The 16,971-nt window shown below is 43.0% G+C and overlaps 2 protein-coding genes across 2 annotated transcripts in view; one reads left to right on the forward strand and one right to left on the reverse strand.

Annotated features, from left to right (window-relative positions):
• Jak2 (Janus kinase 2) overlaps positions 1 to 11,000 on the reverse strand; it is a 68,354-nt gene extending 57,354 nt beyond the window's left edge. The window contains exons 1-2 of the mRNA XM_005063713.4: positions 10,871 to 11,000; positions 1,530 to 1,780 (exon numbers count right to left, since the gene is read on the reverse strand). Of these exons, the coding sequence (XP_005063770.1) occupies positions 1,530 to 1,755 (226 nt within the window). The 5' untranslated portion in view covers positions 1,756 to 1,780; positions 10,871 to 11,000. The remainder of the gene's footprint in view (positions 1 to 1,529; positions 1,781 to 10,870) is intronic.
• A 101-nt stretch (positions 11,001 to 11,101) lies between these two features.
• On the forward strand, positions 11,102 to 11,789 carry LOC121138899 (translation initiation factor IF-2-like). The gene is made up of 2 exons (XM_040741953.1): positions 11,102 to 11,255; positions 11,305 to 11,789. Exons 1-2 carry the CDS (start codon positions 11,102 to 11,104, stop codon positions 11,787 to 11,789), a joined length of 639 nt encoding a protein of 212 aa, XP_040597887.1.
• The last annotated feature ends 5,182 nt before the right edge of the window (positions 11,790 to 16,971 follow it).

Raw genomic sequence — 16,971 nt, forward strand, 5'->3', positions numbered from 1 at the left:
GAACAGACCAAGCACTTTATGTGATCTTTAATATGAACTGAAATAAAGCTTTCACCAAAATGAAGTGAAAAAATTTTATATTTAAATTTGTGTGTTCATAAATGTGCATGTTTAAGTGTTGCTAGGACTCAACTCAGGGCCTTAGAGCTCTATCACTGAGCTGCAGCCCTAGTACTAATGGAAAAAAAAGCTTTAAATGAGTTTAAAAATTAAGAACACAGCTATTTTGAAATTCCTAACATAACTTTCTTAGAGAGCTGAAGAGATGGCTCATTGGTAAGGGCACTTACTTCACAGGCACAGCACTTGAGTTCAAATTCCCAGAACTCATGTAAAAAGGTGGGATGGCTGTGTGCTTGCTTATAACCCTGTAGTTGAATAAGAATGGTCCCCGAGGCTCACAGATTTGAATGCTTAGTCTCCAGGGAGTGGCACCATTTGAAAGATCAGGAGGTGTGGCCTTGTTGGAGGAAGTGTGTCTGTCACTGGGGAGTGGAGTTTGACATTTCAAATAGCCAATGCCAATCTGAGCTCTTTCTTCCTGCAGATCTGGATGTAGAACTCCCAGCTATTTCTCCAGCACCATGTCTGTCTGCCTACAGCCATGCTCCCCTCAATGACACCTTGATGACAATGGACTAAACCTCTGAAACTATAAGCAAGCCCTAATTAAATTTTTTCTTTATAAAAGTTGCTGTGGTCATGGTGTCTCTTCCCAGCAACAGAAAGCCTAACTAAGACAACTGTTTCATTGAGTTTCAAGATAAAAGTGATTTCAAGGTACACCAAAAATGGGGGGGGGGTTTGATGGAGAACTTCAAGAGTTGAAAAAAATGATCTGATACTTATAGCTGTAAAATACTTAATAAAGAATATTATCAAGCTGCGGGAGAGATGGTTTAGCAATTAAGAGTACTGAACGCTCTTGAAAAAGACCTGGGTGGCAGTTCACAAGCATTTGTAACTCACACCCTCTTCTGGCCTCCACAGGCACCAGGTACATAAATGGTACACAGACATATATGCAGGCAAAATATACATACACACAAAATAAAGGCAAATAAACAAGAATTTTACTGGATACATATTCCAACACACTGATAATCTACTTCCACACTGTGCTCAGGATGTAGTTTCAGGTTTTACATATGAAGATGGAGATGATAGCTGACATCTGTAATCCCAGAATTTGAGAAATCAAGACAAAAGGCAGGTTCAAGGCCAGAGTGAGCTATATAATAGTCAGTTCCAGATCAACTTGGGCTACATATCAAACCCTGTATCACTTAAAAAAAAAAGATTGACTTATGAGATCTCCCATAACAAGATTCTTTAGTCACTTACTATGATCTCAAAATATTTACAGGCTTCAAGTTGTTTTGACATCTATTCTTTAAATTCTATAATGTTATTGTAATTATGTATGTAAAAATACGACTAATAGCCATATAAATTACAGATGTAAATTGTATTAGAGTAACATAATTAAAATAATAACCTATAAATAAGAAAAGATTTTTAATACCTACCACAAGCTTTAGAAGCAGCCACACAAATTTCTTCTGCAACATACTCTCCAATTGGAAACTTCAGATAGTCTCCGTCAGCTTTCCCAAGAGAATGGTACAAATACACCTGAAGGACTGGATCTATCTGCTTCACAGAATTAGGATTTCCAGGAATATCACCATTCTGATGTACAGGAGATGTGGAGGTAGCCTCCATTTCTGTCATTGTAAGGCAAGCCATTCCCATCCAGAGTCCTTTTCAGAACATTGGCCTATTAGAGAAAACAATACAGTTACCCCAAAAAAGTACTATTAGTTAAAATATCCCTCATATACAAGGAAGTCTTATTGACAGCCATTACTCTATCAAAGTGACCGACTAAGCATTACACACAACCACACAGAAAGCACAGCACAAGATACCAGAGCTTCAGGTGGACAATTAGAAAATTCTAGCTGTAAACCTAACAGGGGAACATAAATGTGTAGCACTGACTAAATGAACATGAGCTAGAAATAGCTCAGCCATAAACAGAACTTAATTCTCCGATTCAGTTTGATTCCCAGCACCCATGTCACAGGTGGCTCACAATCCTTGTAACTCTAGTTCCAAAGGCTCCAACACCCTCTTGTGCCCTCTGCAGACACCGGGCATGCAGACACACACACACACACACACACACACACACACACACACACACACACTAAATAATCTTTAAAGAAGCATTAGAATTAGCCAGGTGTTGATGGCGCATGCCTTTAATCCCAGTACTCGGGAGGCAGAGGCAAGCAGATCTCTGTGAGTTCGAGGCCAGCCTGGTGTACAGAGTGAGTTCCAGGACAGCCTCTAAAACAATACAGAGAAACTCTGTCTCAAAAAACCAGAAAGAAAGAAAGAAAGAAAGAAAGAGAGAGAGAGAGAGAGAGAGAGAGAGAGAGAGAGAGAGAGGTTGGGGAAGTCCTGTTATTTGCCTGTTATTTGTCAATAAAGTACTGTTGAGCCTATAGGAATCTAGATAGGTGGGGCTAGGAGTCCAGGAGGATTCTGGGAAGGAGAAACACAAGAGAGTCAACATGTAACGCCATGGGGGTAGGAAGCCTGGAACTATTCTCCGGTAAGAAACATACTTAGATTAACAATTATGGGGTAATTACTTAAGTCAGAGCTAGCTAGTAAGAAACAAGCAAGGCCAACCGTTTCATAATTAATATAGCCTCCCGTGTAAGCCGGTGTTGTGGTGGTGTAACGAGAGAGAGAGAGAGAGAGAGAGAGAGAGAGAGAGAGAGAGAGAGAGAGAGAGAGAGAGAGAGAGAAAGAAGCATTAGAATCCATCACAGACAGCAGAGTTTACCCTGAGAACTGCTTTAGTGGACAGGTAAGTAACATCTCAGATGGGAATGATCTGATGAGCTTTATTAAAGAAAGTCAGATTTCAAACTGATTTTGGAAAATTCATTGGATTTAGATGTAGTCCAGGGAAGTGCACTGTACTGAAGGGGCCAGTATGCTATGAGCTCACCAGTTCATTGGAAAGTGAAAACACAGATGAGTATCTGTGGCCGCACTGCTAGCATTCCCTCCTCCTTCAAAATGGAAGCTCAGCTTTGCTGGGCATCACTGAGCCCAACAGAACACTACTTCCCTACTAAGGGATAGCTATGTAAACTAGTTGCAGAAAATAAGATTCAAGAAGTTACTAGGGAGCTTTGTGAGGCTTGTCCTGTCAACATGGTCTTTATACTTTTTTCTTTCTACCTGAATTTGCGCAAGAATTTTAGAACAAAACACTCACCTCAAAATCATGAGGCAATCATGAAAGATAACATACTTGGACATGATTAGCAGCTGAATCCGTGTCAGGAACCATCTACCTTCCACCAGACATCTAGTTACTTATAATGAATACAATCTTGGCTAATATAGTACAAAGTTAAAGAAAGAAACAAATGCCAGGCCACAGGATTTAAACTTTATGCCACAGACAACAAATTAGAAAGGTAAAAAAATGAAGTTAGAAAGCTGCTGCTGTGGTATAGGCAACAGGAGATCATGAATGCAAACAGCATTAGAAGATAACGAGAGGTAGTATAAACACAAGACTTAATGCTACCCAGTGACTAACTGAATGTGCAGGAAGCCAGAGGAGTGAAAGACAGTGTACACAATTCAAGCTTAGGAGATCTGTAAAACCATTAATGTAAATAAGGTGTTGCCCTTTGATATTAGAAGATGAAAAAATAAGTACTGTTTTACACATTTTCATTTACACTGTGTGAGACAATTATACCAGGATCTAGGTGGCAGTTAAAATATGAGATTGCCTATTTGGAATATTTCACGACTGAGGTTAAAAACTTGACAATCTTTCCAATATATGTTATCATGAACATAAGGCAAATCTAAGCATCCAGGCATTCAAAAGTTACCATTTTGTCATTCCCTCTGATTCCTGTTAGCCGAGCCCTGTTTACTACAGGAGCCTTTCGAGGGCTGCTCTTGCTCATGGTGACAGTTAGGACAATGGTTAGCATGGCAGCCCTGTGACAGTGAGGGAACAGAAATGAGCAGGAGGCACAAAAGGCCACCTGATGCTCCCATTACTCTGCACTCCTGATGTGACTGACACCTGTCAGGCTGTACTTAGGGCTGTGCTATACTTCAACTAAAAGTTCATTGGAAAACACTTTAAAGCCAGGTGTGGGGTCTCATGCTTGTGATCCTACTACTTAAGAGACTGAAGGCAGGAGGATCACTGTGAGTGTGAGGTCAGTTTAGACTACCTGTTGAACTCCTGGCCAACTGAGGCTACAGAGGCAGACATCTCAAAAAACAATTTTTTAAATCTGAAAAAAATGGAATTATTTTAAACTTTAAAGTGGCTTTCTTGAAATGTGATTTGCACACACATTTCACTATTCTCTGCCTCATCTTAATTCTTAACACACCCCAAAGCTCCCCCAAGACACGCACACACACTCACATATCCATATTGTTTTCATTTTTCCCTAACAGTTTGTAATAAGTCTCAACATAGCCTACCTGGCTGTCTATATACAGAACCAGTCTGATAATACCAAGTTAAAGAGATGTGTGACGTAGGCCCAGTCAGAACAAAAACAAGACTCTTAGCTCCATCTCAGCATCTAAAGCCTGCACCACCAGCTCTTCTTCCTGAGCCTGGAGCTCACCTAATGCTACAGCGTCAGGCAGCGTCTGTCAAGAGCTTCACCGAGAGTCAGGACAAAGGCCCTAGTCCCTATACAAGGGAGCCAGGAAAGTGCTCTCACTACTTGTACTTGTAATCTGAAGGTGTGCTCAGCTTGTGTTTTATTTTCAATCCTGAGGGTTAAACATGGAGTCTCACACATGTTGGGTAAGTGTTCCACCACTGATTTTTATATTTCCAACCCTTTTTGAAGATATTTTAAAATTCTGAGACAGGGTCTCATAGGTTACCCACGCTAGCCTTGAAGATGCTCTGTAGCCCAAATGGAACTTGGCTCAGCCTCTCTAGCAGCTAGTAACACAAGCCTGTGCCAGGCCTCAAAACCGACCTATTCTCTTTCTTTCTTGCCTATTTGTTTTGGTTTTGTTTTTTGTTGTTTATTTTTTGTGGCGGAGTATGTATTTATTATTTATTTGGTTTTTCAACACAGGGATTCTCTGCATAGCCTTGCTGTCCTAGAACTCATGTTATAGACCAGTCTGGCCTTGAACTCACTGAGATCCGCCTGCCTCTGCCTTCCAAGTGCTGGGATTAAAGGCATGCAACACCACTGTCCAGCTAAATTGACCTATTTTCATCCATATTTTACATTTGCTTATATTTACTTTTTGGATTCAGTTATGCATTTATAACAAAAAGATGTTAAGTGGAGCATACCATCTTAAACACACATGCATATATAATGTAAAATTCCACAAGCACTCAGTAAATGTTTGTATTATTAAAATGAATTCAGTCTTTTAGAAAATGTACTGGTTTTCTACTGGAAAAGAATCAAAAACATAAGTAACTTAAATTGATACTTTTCTGTGAATGGAACACACACACACTAATTACATTGCAGTTGGTGCTACTACATTGATTTACGCTGTGTTCGTTTTAGCTAACAGTGTTTTGTAGCATCTGTACACACATCAGCAGTGTAAAAGACATCTCAGCAGTGTTATTTTAACCTTCTTGAATGACTTTTGAGGTTACAAACCCTACAGAAACAAACACTAACAGACACATTACATCTCCACTTCCAAAGTCACAACAAAGCAAACAAACTTCCAAAGAATCAAATTATCAAGAAAAAGAATACTTTGTTGAAATCACTCTATGGAAAATATGTTCCTCAGATGTTCAAATAATCTATAGCTTTTGTTGTTGTTTGCTTGCTTGCTTTTCCAAGACAGGGTTTCTTTGTGTTTCTGGCTGCCCTGGAACATCTCTGTAGACCAGTCTGGTCTCTAACACAGAGATCCGCCTGCCTCTGCCTCCAGAGTGCTGGAATTAAAGGCGTGTGCCACCACTGCTCCATTAACCTAATAGCTTTTGTGATAGAATTTAAGTTGTAGAAAACTGTAAGCTTTAAGATAACCATTTTAAATAAGCTGAGCAAAACTGAATAATTCATTAAGGCATATGTACATATATTAAACCATAAAGAACATTAAAAGCAAAGGTAAACTCAAAACACACTAGTGAGAGATAGGTAGCTGTAAGTTACTGACCTTGAATTTGCTAGCTCTTGAAATGCAGGTACTTTCAACTACTTAATCCTGGACTTGCCTCTAAGTTATTTCTGATCTATAGTTATAGGATTTCCCCCTCATGTAAAATGAAATGTACAGTGTAGTCACAGTCTGAACCATGCTCATCCATATCGCCCAAAACCCTCTGGAACTCATCATCTCCACAAAACTCTCAGGCTCCCTCTCCACCTGCCCCTGCCCCTACCCAGAAGCCATCAGTTCTGACTTCTCAAAGGTTTTTGCTTGTTTACTGATCTTCTTGAAGGTGAGGAGCATAATGTCTCATTAATTATTTCATTCATAGTCCCCAAAATGACGTCAAATATTAAAGATTAAATAATAGCTGTAATGAATTTTAATTATGTATGTACGTACATACAATTGTTATAATCTAATATTATCCAAATTTACTCCTACACTTTTCAGACAAATAACAATGAGAAAATAACATAATAGACTGGCAAAAGTATTAACTAAGCCAGGCGCTGGTGGCACATGCCTTAAATGCCAGTACTCGGGAGGCAAAGGCAGGAGGATTTCTGTGAGTTCGAGACCAGCCTGGTCTACGAGAGCTAGTTCCAAAGTCACAAAGAAACCCTATCTCAAACCACCCCCTAAAGTATTAAATTAGAAGCCAACATAACTAAAAATTACTTGTAATCCTTTCTTATTGCAAGCTACTTATGTTTGATAAGGGAATCTTACCATTCTCATGTCTGTAATTAGTAAATGTAAAATGTTCCTCTCACTTCCTGTAATTTCCATTCAATTAATGTATAATTAGCACTAAATTCTTCATTGAAGTGCAGCAAAGGCGACAAGGAAAGAGCGGTCATGATTATTATCATATAGGAAGGTTTTAGACATTTCACACACAATAAAACATGGACTCAACCTTTATAAGGAAAACAATTTTAAGAGACCTGGCTCAGGGTTAGAGGGGCTCCCAACTCTTCCAGACAACCCAAGTTTGATTTCTGGTGCCTCATGACCACCTAATATGTCCAGCTCAAGGGAACTGATGTCCTCTTATGGCCTCCCCAGGCACCTGTATTCCTGTAGCACTCACACACACAAGACTGGGGAAAAGAGAATTTAGCCAACAAAAAGCACACCATTGTTTGCAGACATCAGGGTGTAAAAAGCCAGAGTGTAGAAAGAATGTGCACAACATGGTTCTGGAAGACACAGGTTTCAAAACAGAAGTGAAAGCTAGTTAAATGATCAGCTGATGACTTTCATGTCTTCAGTTGGCTAGAATCAGACACCTGAAAACACTGCGTAGAGATATAAAAAGCATTTAGTGTTTCTAAACTAACTTGACAATATTTAATACAATCCCTCTTCTGTTTCTCAAACAAAATAACAAAAATACTGCTTTTGAATTATAAAAATTAAATGTGTTACTTGCTCAAGAAAATAAATTTTAAGAGAATTTTAAAAAGACAAACAGTTCTTTCAATAAGTTTTTCTCTAAACTAAATGAATGAAGAGACCTGCAGTAACTCACTCAGAATGTGGTATTAAGTAAATGTACATTGGACATTTTCGTATTTTAGTGTGTATGCCAAATTCAGCCAGTTTCTCTTTTTGTAAGTAAACCTTTACTGGAACACAGCACGCCGGTTATTTCTGCACTGCCTATGACTGCTTCTGCATCACACAGGCACCACTGTAGACTGGCAAAAGAAACAATCTTGCCAACACAGTTTAAAAACTATCTGGCTTTAACAGAAAAATATTGTCAACCTATCTTAAATCAGTGATTCTTGAAGTGTAGTGGTCCCCAGATGAAAATCACTGACTCATCTGGAAACAGGTAATAAATGCAAATGTAAGGGTTCTACTCCAGACCCACTGAAACAGAAACTCTGGAGACAGAACCCAACAATATATGTTTCAATAAGTCTTGTATGTAATTTCAAGAACCACTGGAGTAAGGGACAATTCTACAGTAGCTGGGAAGAAATGAGGACCCACCTAAAATCTGTCTTGAAATGAATAAAGGTCTAATAAAGCCTCCAGAAGACTATCAGAAAGGGCTTAACCTGAAGTGGGGACAAACGCCACTGAGCACTAAGAGTGGAGATTCTTCTAGGTAATATTGGCAAGCCTCGCCTACAGCAACTCAGACAGTACAAACATAAGGCAATTGATCTATGAGATTGTGGGGTGAGGAAATGCAAAGGGCTAAAAACTGTCTTTGGGGCCAACAAAGTATTATTAAAGTAAGAAGGGTAGAGACCTGGGTGCCATGGCAACAGGGAAGCAATCAGAGGAGAAGTCAGCATCACAACATTTCCCCTCTGCCCATTAGTCCATGATCTCCTGCAATTCAAAGCCTGGTAACAAAGGCTTTAACACAAAAGCTTTTGAGGGACATTCAAGATCCAAATTATAGCAATAGTATAAAATAGAAGTTTTCATTTGGGACAAAAAGATCATTAAAAACATAGTGGCAAGAGACCTGTGCAGAATTAAATAAAAGCTATGGAATGACTAGAGTAACTCGTACACAAGAGGAATAATTATAATGTGAGAACCTAGCAGAAATCATACAAGAATTATTAGAAGCACTACATTAAGCCATTCATTATGAACCAATACTAGCTTTGGATCAAAAACTTTATCAGAAAAGCCTTCTGCAACCAAATGAAGATGTTCCCAAACTATCTTCATTTGGGGACTCCTGAAGGTTAGCAATTTCCTCACGAGGTTTTAAGTCAAGGAAATACTAAAATAAGTTCAAACAACTTAGCATTAATATTCTTAGCGTTTAGTGTTGTTTGGGGTACCAACAAATCCTCAAACCTTGGCACTGTCATGTCTTGTTCCACACTGTCATACACTAAATAGCTGCTTCTCACACAGTAAACTCTGAAAATACAGCTTTACAAAGACACACCATTGTAGAAATGGATGGAGATTTCTAACCCCGAAAATACCCCCAAGTAACTTGTGGAAGCCTGAGCTTAATGGTGCTGTAGGTACCTGGCACACAGTTTGGGAAACTGAGAACTAAGTGGAGGAGCCTAAAAAGGAAAAACAGTGCTACGGAGGAGGAGCAAAGGGAAATTCTTTGCACAGTTATCCACAAGAGGGCAGCACAACGGGGCTTAGGCGGCAAACCCTTCCATACAAAGGCTGTAAATACACTAGTATTCAGTTTCCTCTTACTCTAAGGAAGAAAAGCTACCGGCCAGTGACCTGTGCACCACCCAGCTAGGAACCTCCTGTACCTGCCCAGCTATAAGTAGCTAAGACTTTCAAAACGTGGCCAAACCATTCACTAGTTTGCATTCATCTTATCAATCCTCTCAAAATCATCTAAGAAAACAAATTGTAAGTAACACAGCTGTTAAATGCACATAACACCATCATTCTAAACCAAGTCCACACACTCAGACCTAACTCGAAAGCCAGTGGTCTCTCCTATTTTGCCAGAAAACGATTCCATCTTTCAAGAAAAAAACCTATCAGATTGAAGTAGAGAGAGAGAGAGAGAGAGAGAGAGAGAGAGAGAGAGAGAGAGAGAGAGAGAGAGAGAGAGAGAAAACATCATGTTTGCTTTCCATACTGAAGATACCTTCAGATCACAAAGGAAAAGACACTAAAAGAAACAAATCCAAGCCAGGAGATGGTTAGCAGCTGCTCGAACCTCTAATCCCAGCACTGAGGAGGCAGAGACCCGCAGATCTCTGAGAAGCAGACCAGCCTGTTCTGGTCTACAGAACGAGCTCCACAAAGCTCTGTAAAAGCAAAAATAAACATAAGTGCTTATCTAGGCAGCACATACTGCAGCTCCCCTGTACAGGTAAGTGCTCTGTGACACTACTATGTGCTCTTATGGTAAATCCCGGACACACCCAGTCTGCTGAGGGAGCACACGAAAGCAAATTCATGTACAACCAAATGACCCTACCACTTGGGATGGCTGTTTAAACAGGTGAAGAAAACACGGAGAAAGAGGACAAAAACCGGTGATTCATTTTCAAATCTGCTGTGAATTGTATCCGAACATTTGCTGTAAGCCAACAGCTCACTTGTACAAACCTATTATGAAACCAAAAGCAACCTCGATTATTCCCACTTCTGTTTGCCTTCTCCACATTTCTCCTCCCCTCTGTGTGACACTCAGCTGCTCCCATCCTTTCATTCAGGAGTTTCCCCTGACAGATGAATAACCGGAAAGCAGACTGCGTGCATTCGCCCGGCACAGCGAGCTTGGGCAGGTGAATACAGGAAGCATTCAGTGCGGCAGCAGACGCCCAGCAAAAACAGCCAATGTGTCCCCTCAATAGGTATTTCTTATTACTTGGAAATTAAAGCTCCGGCTACCTACAGAGAAGGGGGCGATTTATTTTCTCCGCAAAGCCACACTGTAAAACCTACAAAGAACGTTTCTTAAAGGATCCAAGAGACACAATAAATACCAACCAATTACCCTCCCACAGCAACAGGAAAAGTTCAGCACTGCCATGTTCGGAGTAAGCAACAATTAGCCCTGGTGTTCCACATAAGCATCCAGCCTCCCTAGCAAGCACTGGCTTGTGGATCGATCGCAGACACCCTTGCCTTTAACTGCAGTGACCACACAACCCCGAGCTCTTACACTCACCGTCGCGGGAGGGGAAGGAAGGAAGGGCCTTTTCTTCTGGGGAGGAAAAACAGTTCACATCTTGCTCCCCTCGCCTGCTTCTGGAACCCAAAAACAGAAGCAGCAGTCACTACCTCAGAAACCCAGGGCAAATAGATGATCTTTTTTTTCCTCTTCCCGGCGCTGTTTAGATGCCTAGAAAATTTTACAGAAGGATAAGGAAGAGGGGATCGGGTTCTAGGGCACACGGGGATGCAGACGTTTATCAACAGCCGGACACTCCTTCCTAGGCTGCTGGAAGCCCGCTCTGAAGTTCCCGGTCAGTGGCAGGGGCGAAGTGGGGAGCAGGAGGAGGGATCGCGGGGAGAACCGCTGCCCACCCCCACCCCACCCCCGCCCCCAGCCAGTAGCGAGGGACTGAACCCACCGGCGACACGAGTCGGGCCACACAAGAGCGCCCCGAGGCACGCAGGGGCTGCTCCTCCGCGACGCGTCGGAGCTCCTCCGCCGGCCGAGGTCTAGGGAGCCCCCGGGCCGGGTGCAGGGGCGAGCGGCCGCCAGGCTGGGCCCTCGGGGGCCCTCCCGCGCGGGCTCGGCCCGCACTCACATCCCGCAGCGGCGGTCCCGGCAGCCGCCTCGCAGCCCTCGCCCCGACGGGCGCCTCCGGGAGCCGGGGCCGCGGCCGAGGCGCCGACGCCGCGCGAGCTCGCCCAGAGCCGGGGCCCGCCCAGCCTGTCAGCGCGGCGGGAGGCCGTCGGCGGCCGCGGCTGCCCCCCTTTCTGCTCAGCCTCGGCTTCCTGCAGCCCACGCCACGCCCACCGCCGAGCCCGTCCCCGCTCTCCCGGGGCCGCACGCCCCCTCGGCTCGGCTGGCGACGCGGGCTCAGTCGCCCCTGCGCGGCGGGCTCCGACGCGGGCGCTGCCTCAGGCGGGCGGCCTAGCGCAGCGGACCCGGGGCGCCCGCAAGCCAGTCTGGGGGCGGGCGGGAGGCGGCACGCCCCACTGCGCCTGCGCCGCCCGCGGGGCCGCTCCTCCCGGCTGGGCCGGGGCCGGGAGGCGGGCCGCGACTGCGGGCTCCCGGCAAGCGGAGGCGCGCGTGGAGATTCCCGGGGCAGCCCCCGGGCGTGAGCGCACCAGGAGGAGGAGGAGGAGCAGCGGGTGCGGGCCGGCGCTGCCTCGGGCGGGCATGCGGCCTCCGCTCGCCGAGGAGGCGGCTGGGAATGAGTCAGCCGAGCCGGGAAGGCCCCGGTGCGCCTGGCCTGATAGAGTAGGCGGCCGCTGCCTCCGCGGAGACTTTCCTCTCAGGATCTCGCCGCACCCTTTCTGCTTTCGCTTCCATGTGCACTCAGCTCCCGGCCGGCCGTAATCGCTCGCCCGGGGGACTTGCCACCGCGCACCGGCCACTGAGACCCGAGCGCCTGACTTCAGTGAGCCACCACTTCTGGGAAGGGGAGCCGGTGGAAGGAGAAGAAACGACTCTCAAGATTCCCAAGAGCCACGTTCCCATTCATTCATTCATTCATTCATTCATTCAAGAATTCACTGACCATCTGCCAGGCACCGGGCTCCCAAGGATAGGAGAGGAAAGCAACCTTTATTCTATGTCCTGCTGAAGACTGTAATCTCTAGAAGCCACAAAGTATGCATGAAATCTTCACTGCGCTGGGTGTGTGATTGCCAGTCACATGTACACACACACGCACACACACACACAGAGGAAAGTGAGTAGAGATGTTATTTTGGGATGACCAGGAAAGACCTCCTAGAGTGACATCTGAGCAGAAATTTGAAGGATGAGAATGACCCAGTCCTGGAACTATCTGGTTTCAAGTAAGGAGCTAGCAATGACAAGGGTTCTGAGGAGGGAATGTGTTTGGCACATTTAAGGACTAAGAAAGAATTGTCTACGGAAAACGGTAAAGGAAGGGGGCAATCGTAAGAGGACCGAGAAGCAGCCGGGCCATTCCGTGTAGTGCCTTTTTTACTCTTAGCCTTGGGTTTGTCGACCGAAATGAAGCATTTATAGCGCCCACATCACCTTACATACATACTCAGATCTTACATCCGATGGTTTCTTTTCTTTTGCCGTTCCTTTTTACTTTTGAGTCAAGGTCTCACTATGTAGCACTTGCTGGCCTCGAATTCACAGAAATCCTCCTGCTTCTGCCTGAGGAATGCTTAGATGAAAGGTGTGCACCACCACACCATGCTTGCTTTCTTTAAGTAAATGTCACCAAGCAAAAAGATAAGGTAGGCAAGGAAAGATAGATGAGAGTCGATGAGCTTATAGGATTCAAGTCCTCTATCAACCCACACAGAAAAATCAACTTATTTGTCCTCATTTAGAGTGAAAACCGCTCTCAGTGAAGCAGGACTGAGCCAGTACTAATCTTGAATGATGAACCCTTTTTACTCTGTGTGCCAGAGATCTTTCCAGTTCTTGGTACGATAGCTAGAGATTTGTTCCACCCAATAATCATTTCACCAAGTTCCCCCCATTCTCTGATAACAATAAGGGAGAGTTCCAAAGAATTGGACAAAAATCTTTTATGGCATTCGAAAACAATGGAGAAACAAGGGGTAGATGAGACATTTAGATTTACACCTTTTTGCATAGCCAAGTCCAAAAATAAAAATTAATAGCCAGGTGTCCGCTGAGGCACTGAGCCAGAGGGTAAGATTCTGTCATTTCACTGTGGGAGAGCATAGAAGCAGAGCTGCATTCCACACCCAAACAGTAACAAGACCGAATCCGTTGTGTGACATCAGCTCCTGAGTTCTATCCCTTTTTATAGTTCTTAGTAGTTGTGCTACAAGCTAAGAGGTGGGCTGGAACAAAAGATTCTGAGTTGAAGGCCAGCTTGAACTACAAAATAAGAATTTGTTTCCAAGCAAGTCTAGGTTGAGAAAAATCCATGAAGGGTTACCAGCACTCACGTGGTAGCTCACAACCATCCGTAACTTGGGATCCCCTGGAACTGAATCCAAGACCCTCTTCTGTCCTCCTTGGATATCAGGTGAACACACAGTGCACATATATCCAGGCAAAACACCCATACACATAAAATAAATAAAACCAAGAAAAGTTTTACAAAGGAGTCCAGGTAGCCCAGATTTCAATCAAGGCTTTTATCAAGACAGTCATTTCAATTTTGCAAGCTTCCTGTTTATTCATATAATGAAGAGTATCCCTCTGCCATCAGAATGTGAGGGTTGAGTATAATAGCACCATCATACTTAAGGAGACATTGTGAAGATTGGAGGAAAAGTATTTAAAGCCCTTAAGCACAAATATTGAATGCCTGTTGTGGCCCTGGAAGAATTTACAGACATCATCTGGCTGGGAAGCATACAAAGTGCTCCGTTTTATCTGTGTTCCTGAAGACTTTGTCACAATTGCATCACAATTGCACCACAAGGAACTGTATAGCAGCCCATGCTAAAAGCAGAGTTGTATTGGAGACAAATGCCAGAATCTGCATTTTTACTAATTTTAAAAGGAATACAAAGTAATGGATTTCATTATAACATTTATTATAACGTTTTTTATACATGTGCCATCACTTTCTTCTGACATTTTCTCTTCCCACTGTCCTCTCTTAACCTCCTCATCCCCCCCTCTGCCCTGTCCCTTTCCTCCTCTTAAATAGTGCTTCCTTCTGTGTTCACATCACGTGCATTCTATTACCCCTTCCCCCTTCCCTTCAAAAGTTCTGCCTCCACTCTTGTGTACTCTCTCTCTCTCTCTCTCTCTCTCTCTCTCTCTCTCTCTCTCTCTCTCTCTCTCACACACACACACACACACACACACACACACACACACAGAATTTGTCTTTCATAGCCTTGAGCTCCCCCCCAGATGAGAGGACAGAGTATTTGTCTTTCATGGTCTTGAGCACACACACACAGAGAGAGAGAGACAGACAGACAGACAGACAGACAGAGACAGAGACAGAGAGAGAGAGAGAGAGAGAGAGAGAGAGAGAGAGAGAGAGAGAGAGAGAGAGAGAGAGAGAGGACACAGAGTATTTGTCTTTCATAGTCTGGCTTCATGTAACGGAGTGATTTTCAGTCCTGCCCATTTTCCCTCAGATGTCACAGTTCCGTGTGTGTGCACTGCGTTTCCACTTCTAGCTATTATGAATAACAGTGCAGCAATAAACATGGAAATGCAAGTGTTTCTGTGCCATGTGCCCAGGAGTGGTACAACTGGATTATATGGTAGTTCTATTTTAGTTTTTTAAGGGGCTGTCTGTCACACTTATTTCCATGGTGGATGCCTGAGTTTACATTCCCACTGGCAGTGTATAGGAGTTTATCCCACCCCACACCCTCACCAGTATTTGTCCTGGTTTGTTTTCCTGATGACAGCCATTCTGACTGGGATGAGATGGGATCTCCAAGCAACTCTAATCTGCTTAACCCTCATGGTTAAGGGTGTTCAACATTTTTCAAATAGTCATTAGGCAATTATACGTGTAATTTTGAAAATTGTCTACTCAGGTTATTAGCCAGTTGTTTGACTGAGTTCTTTTGGTATTTAATTCTTTCAGCCCTCCATATATTCTAGATGTAAACTCCTTGTCTGGTATATAGTTAGCTAAGATTTGTTTGAATTCTATAGACTATCTCCTCACTCTATAATCCCCTTTCCTGTGGAGACCTTTTCAGGAAATCCTTGTCCTTGTCTTTATCTTGAAATATGTTGCTATATTCTCCTGAAGCAATTTCAAAGTTTCAGGTCTGGTACAACAATCTTTAATGCATGTTGAATTGATTTGTGTGTGTGTGTGCGTGTGTGTGTGTGTGCGCGCGCGCGAGCGTGTGTGCTGGGAGAAAGATAGGTATCTAGTTTAATTCTTCTATAGTCAATGTTCAGTTTTCCCAGCACCATTTGTTGGAAAGACTGCCTTTTCTCCCAAGTATGTATTTTACATCTGTGTCAAAACATGTAAGTGTAGAACTGTGGGGTTGTTTTTTTTTTTTCTGGGTCTTCTCTTCCACTGGTCTACATGTCTGTCTTTGTGTTGGTGCCATACAGTTTTGTTACTATGGTTCTGTAGTATACTATGAGATTAGGTATTGTAACAATATCAGCATTGCTCTTGCTTAGTGTTGCTTTGATTATTTAGGGTCTTTGTGCTTCTGTAGGAATTTTGGAGTTTTCTTTTTCTAGTTCTGTTGATGGGAATTGTGTTGCCTTTGTATATAACTTTTTTGTATAGCCATTTTTTCCACATGAATTCTGACAATTCATGAGTATGTAAAAGGTCTTTGTGTCTTCTGGTGCATTCTTCAGTTTCTTCCTGTGGAGACTCAAACATTAAGGTCCGTAGTCTTTAGTCTCCTTGGCTGGGTGGTTATGTTTATCTCTAAATGTGTTTAAGCTATTGTGAATGGGATTTTCCCTTTGATATAACAATCTTGGCATTTTTGTACACTTATTTTGTGTCTTGCTTCATTAATGAAAGTATTTATCAGGTCTAAGAGTTTTCTGGTGGCGCCATTGAGTCTTTTAGGTATAGGCTCATGTTGTCTGCAAAAAGGCAAATATACCTTCTCCCTTTCTTATTCACATCTGCCTTTCTTCTTTATCTTGTCTTATGCCTCTAGCTAAGACTTTGAACACTGTGTTGAGTAGGATTCATGAGGGCATTAGAGGAAAAGATTTCAGTCTTTTCCACTTGGTATGTGTTGGCTATACGCTTGTTGGACATGGTCTTTACTGTGTTAAGATATGCTCCATTACTAGTTCCTTTGGGGGCTATTCTTCATGAAGAGATGTTAAACTTTGTCAAAGGACTTTTCTGCATCTAATATTTATGTTATGTACTATCTTTACTTATTTGTATATATTGAACCAACCTTGCATTCCTGGAATGAAACCAACTTGATCATAATGTATGATCATAATTCGCATTTACAAAATCAGTTTTTAAGAATGTAAAAATGTTTCTGCTATTTTTATTCACATGTATATGTATGACACATGCATACAGATGCCTGAGACAAGATGGGGGCATTATGTCCCCCCAGAAATAGAATTACAGGCAGAACTGCCTGAGCTATCTCTCTAGCTTTAAGTTTTCAAGAACTTTATTGAGGATTTTTACATGTGTGTTC

The sequence above is a fragment of the Mesocricetus auratus genome, unplaced genomic scaffold, assembly GCF_017639785.1.
Source record: "Mesocricetus auratus isolate SY011 unplaced genomic scaffold, BCM_Maur_2.0 Super-Scaffold_4256, whole genome shotgun sequence".
Classification (NCBI taxonomy): domain Eukaryota; kingdom Metazoa; phylum Chordata; class Mammalia; order Rodentia; family Cricetidae; genus Mesocricetus; species Mesocricetus auratus.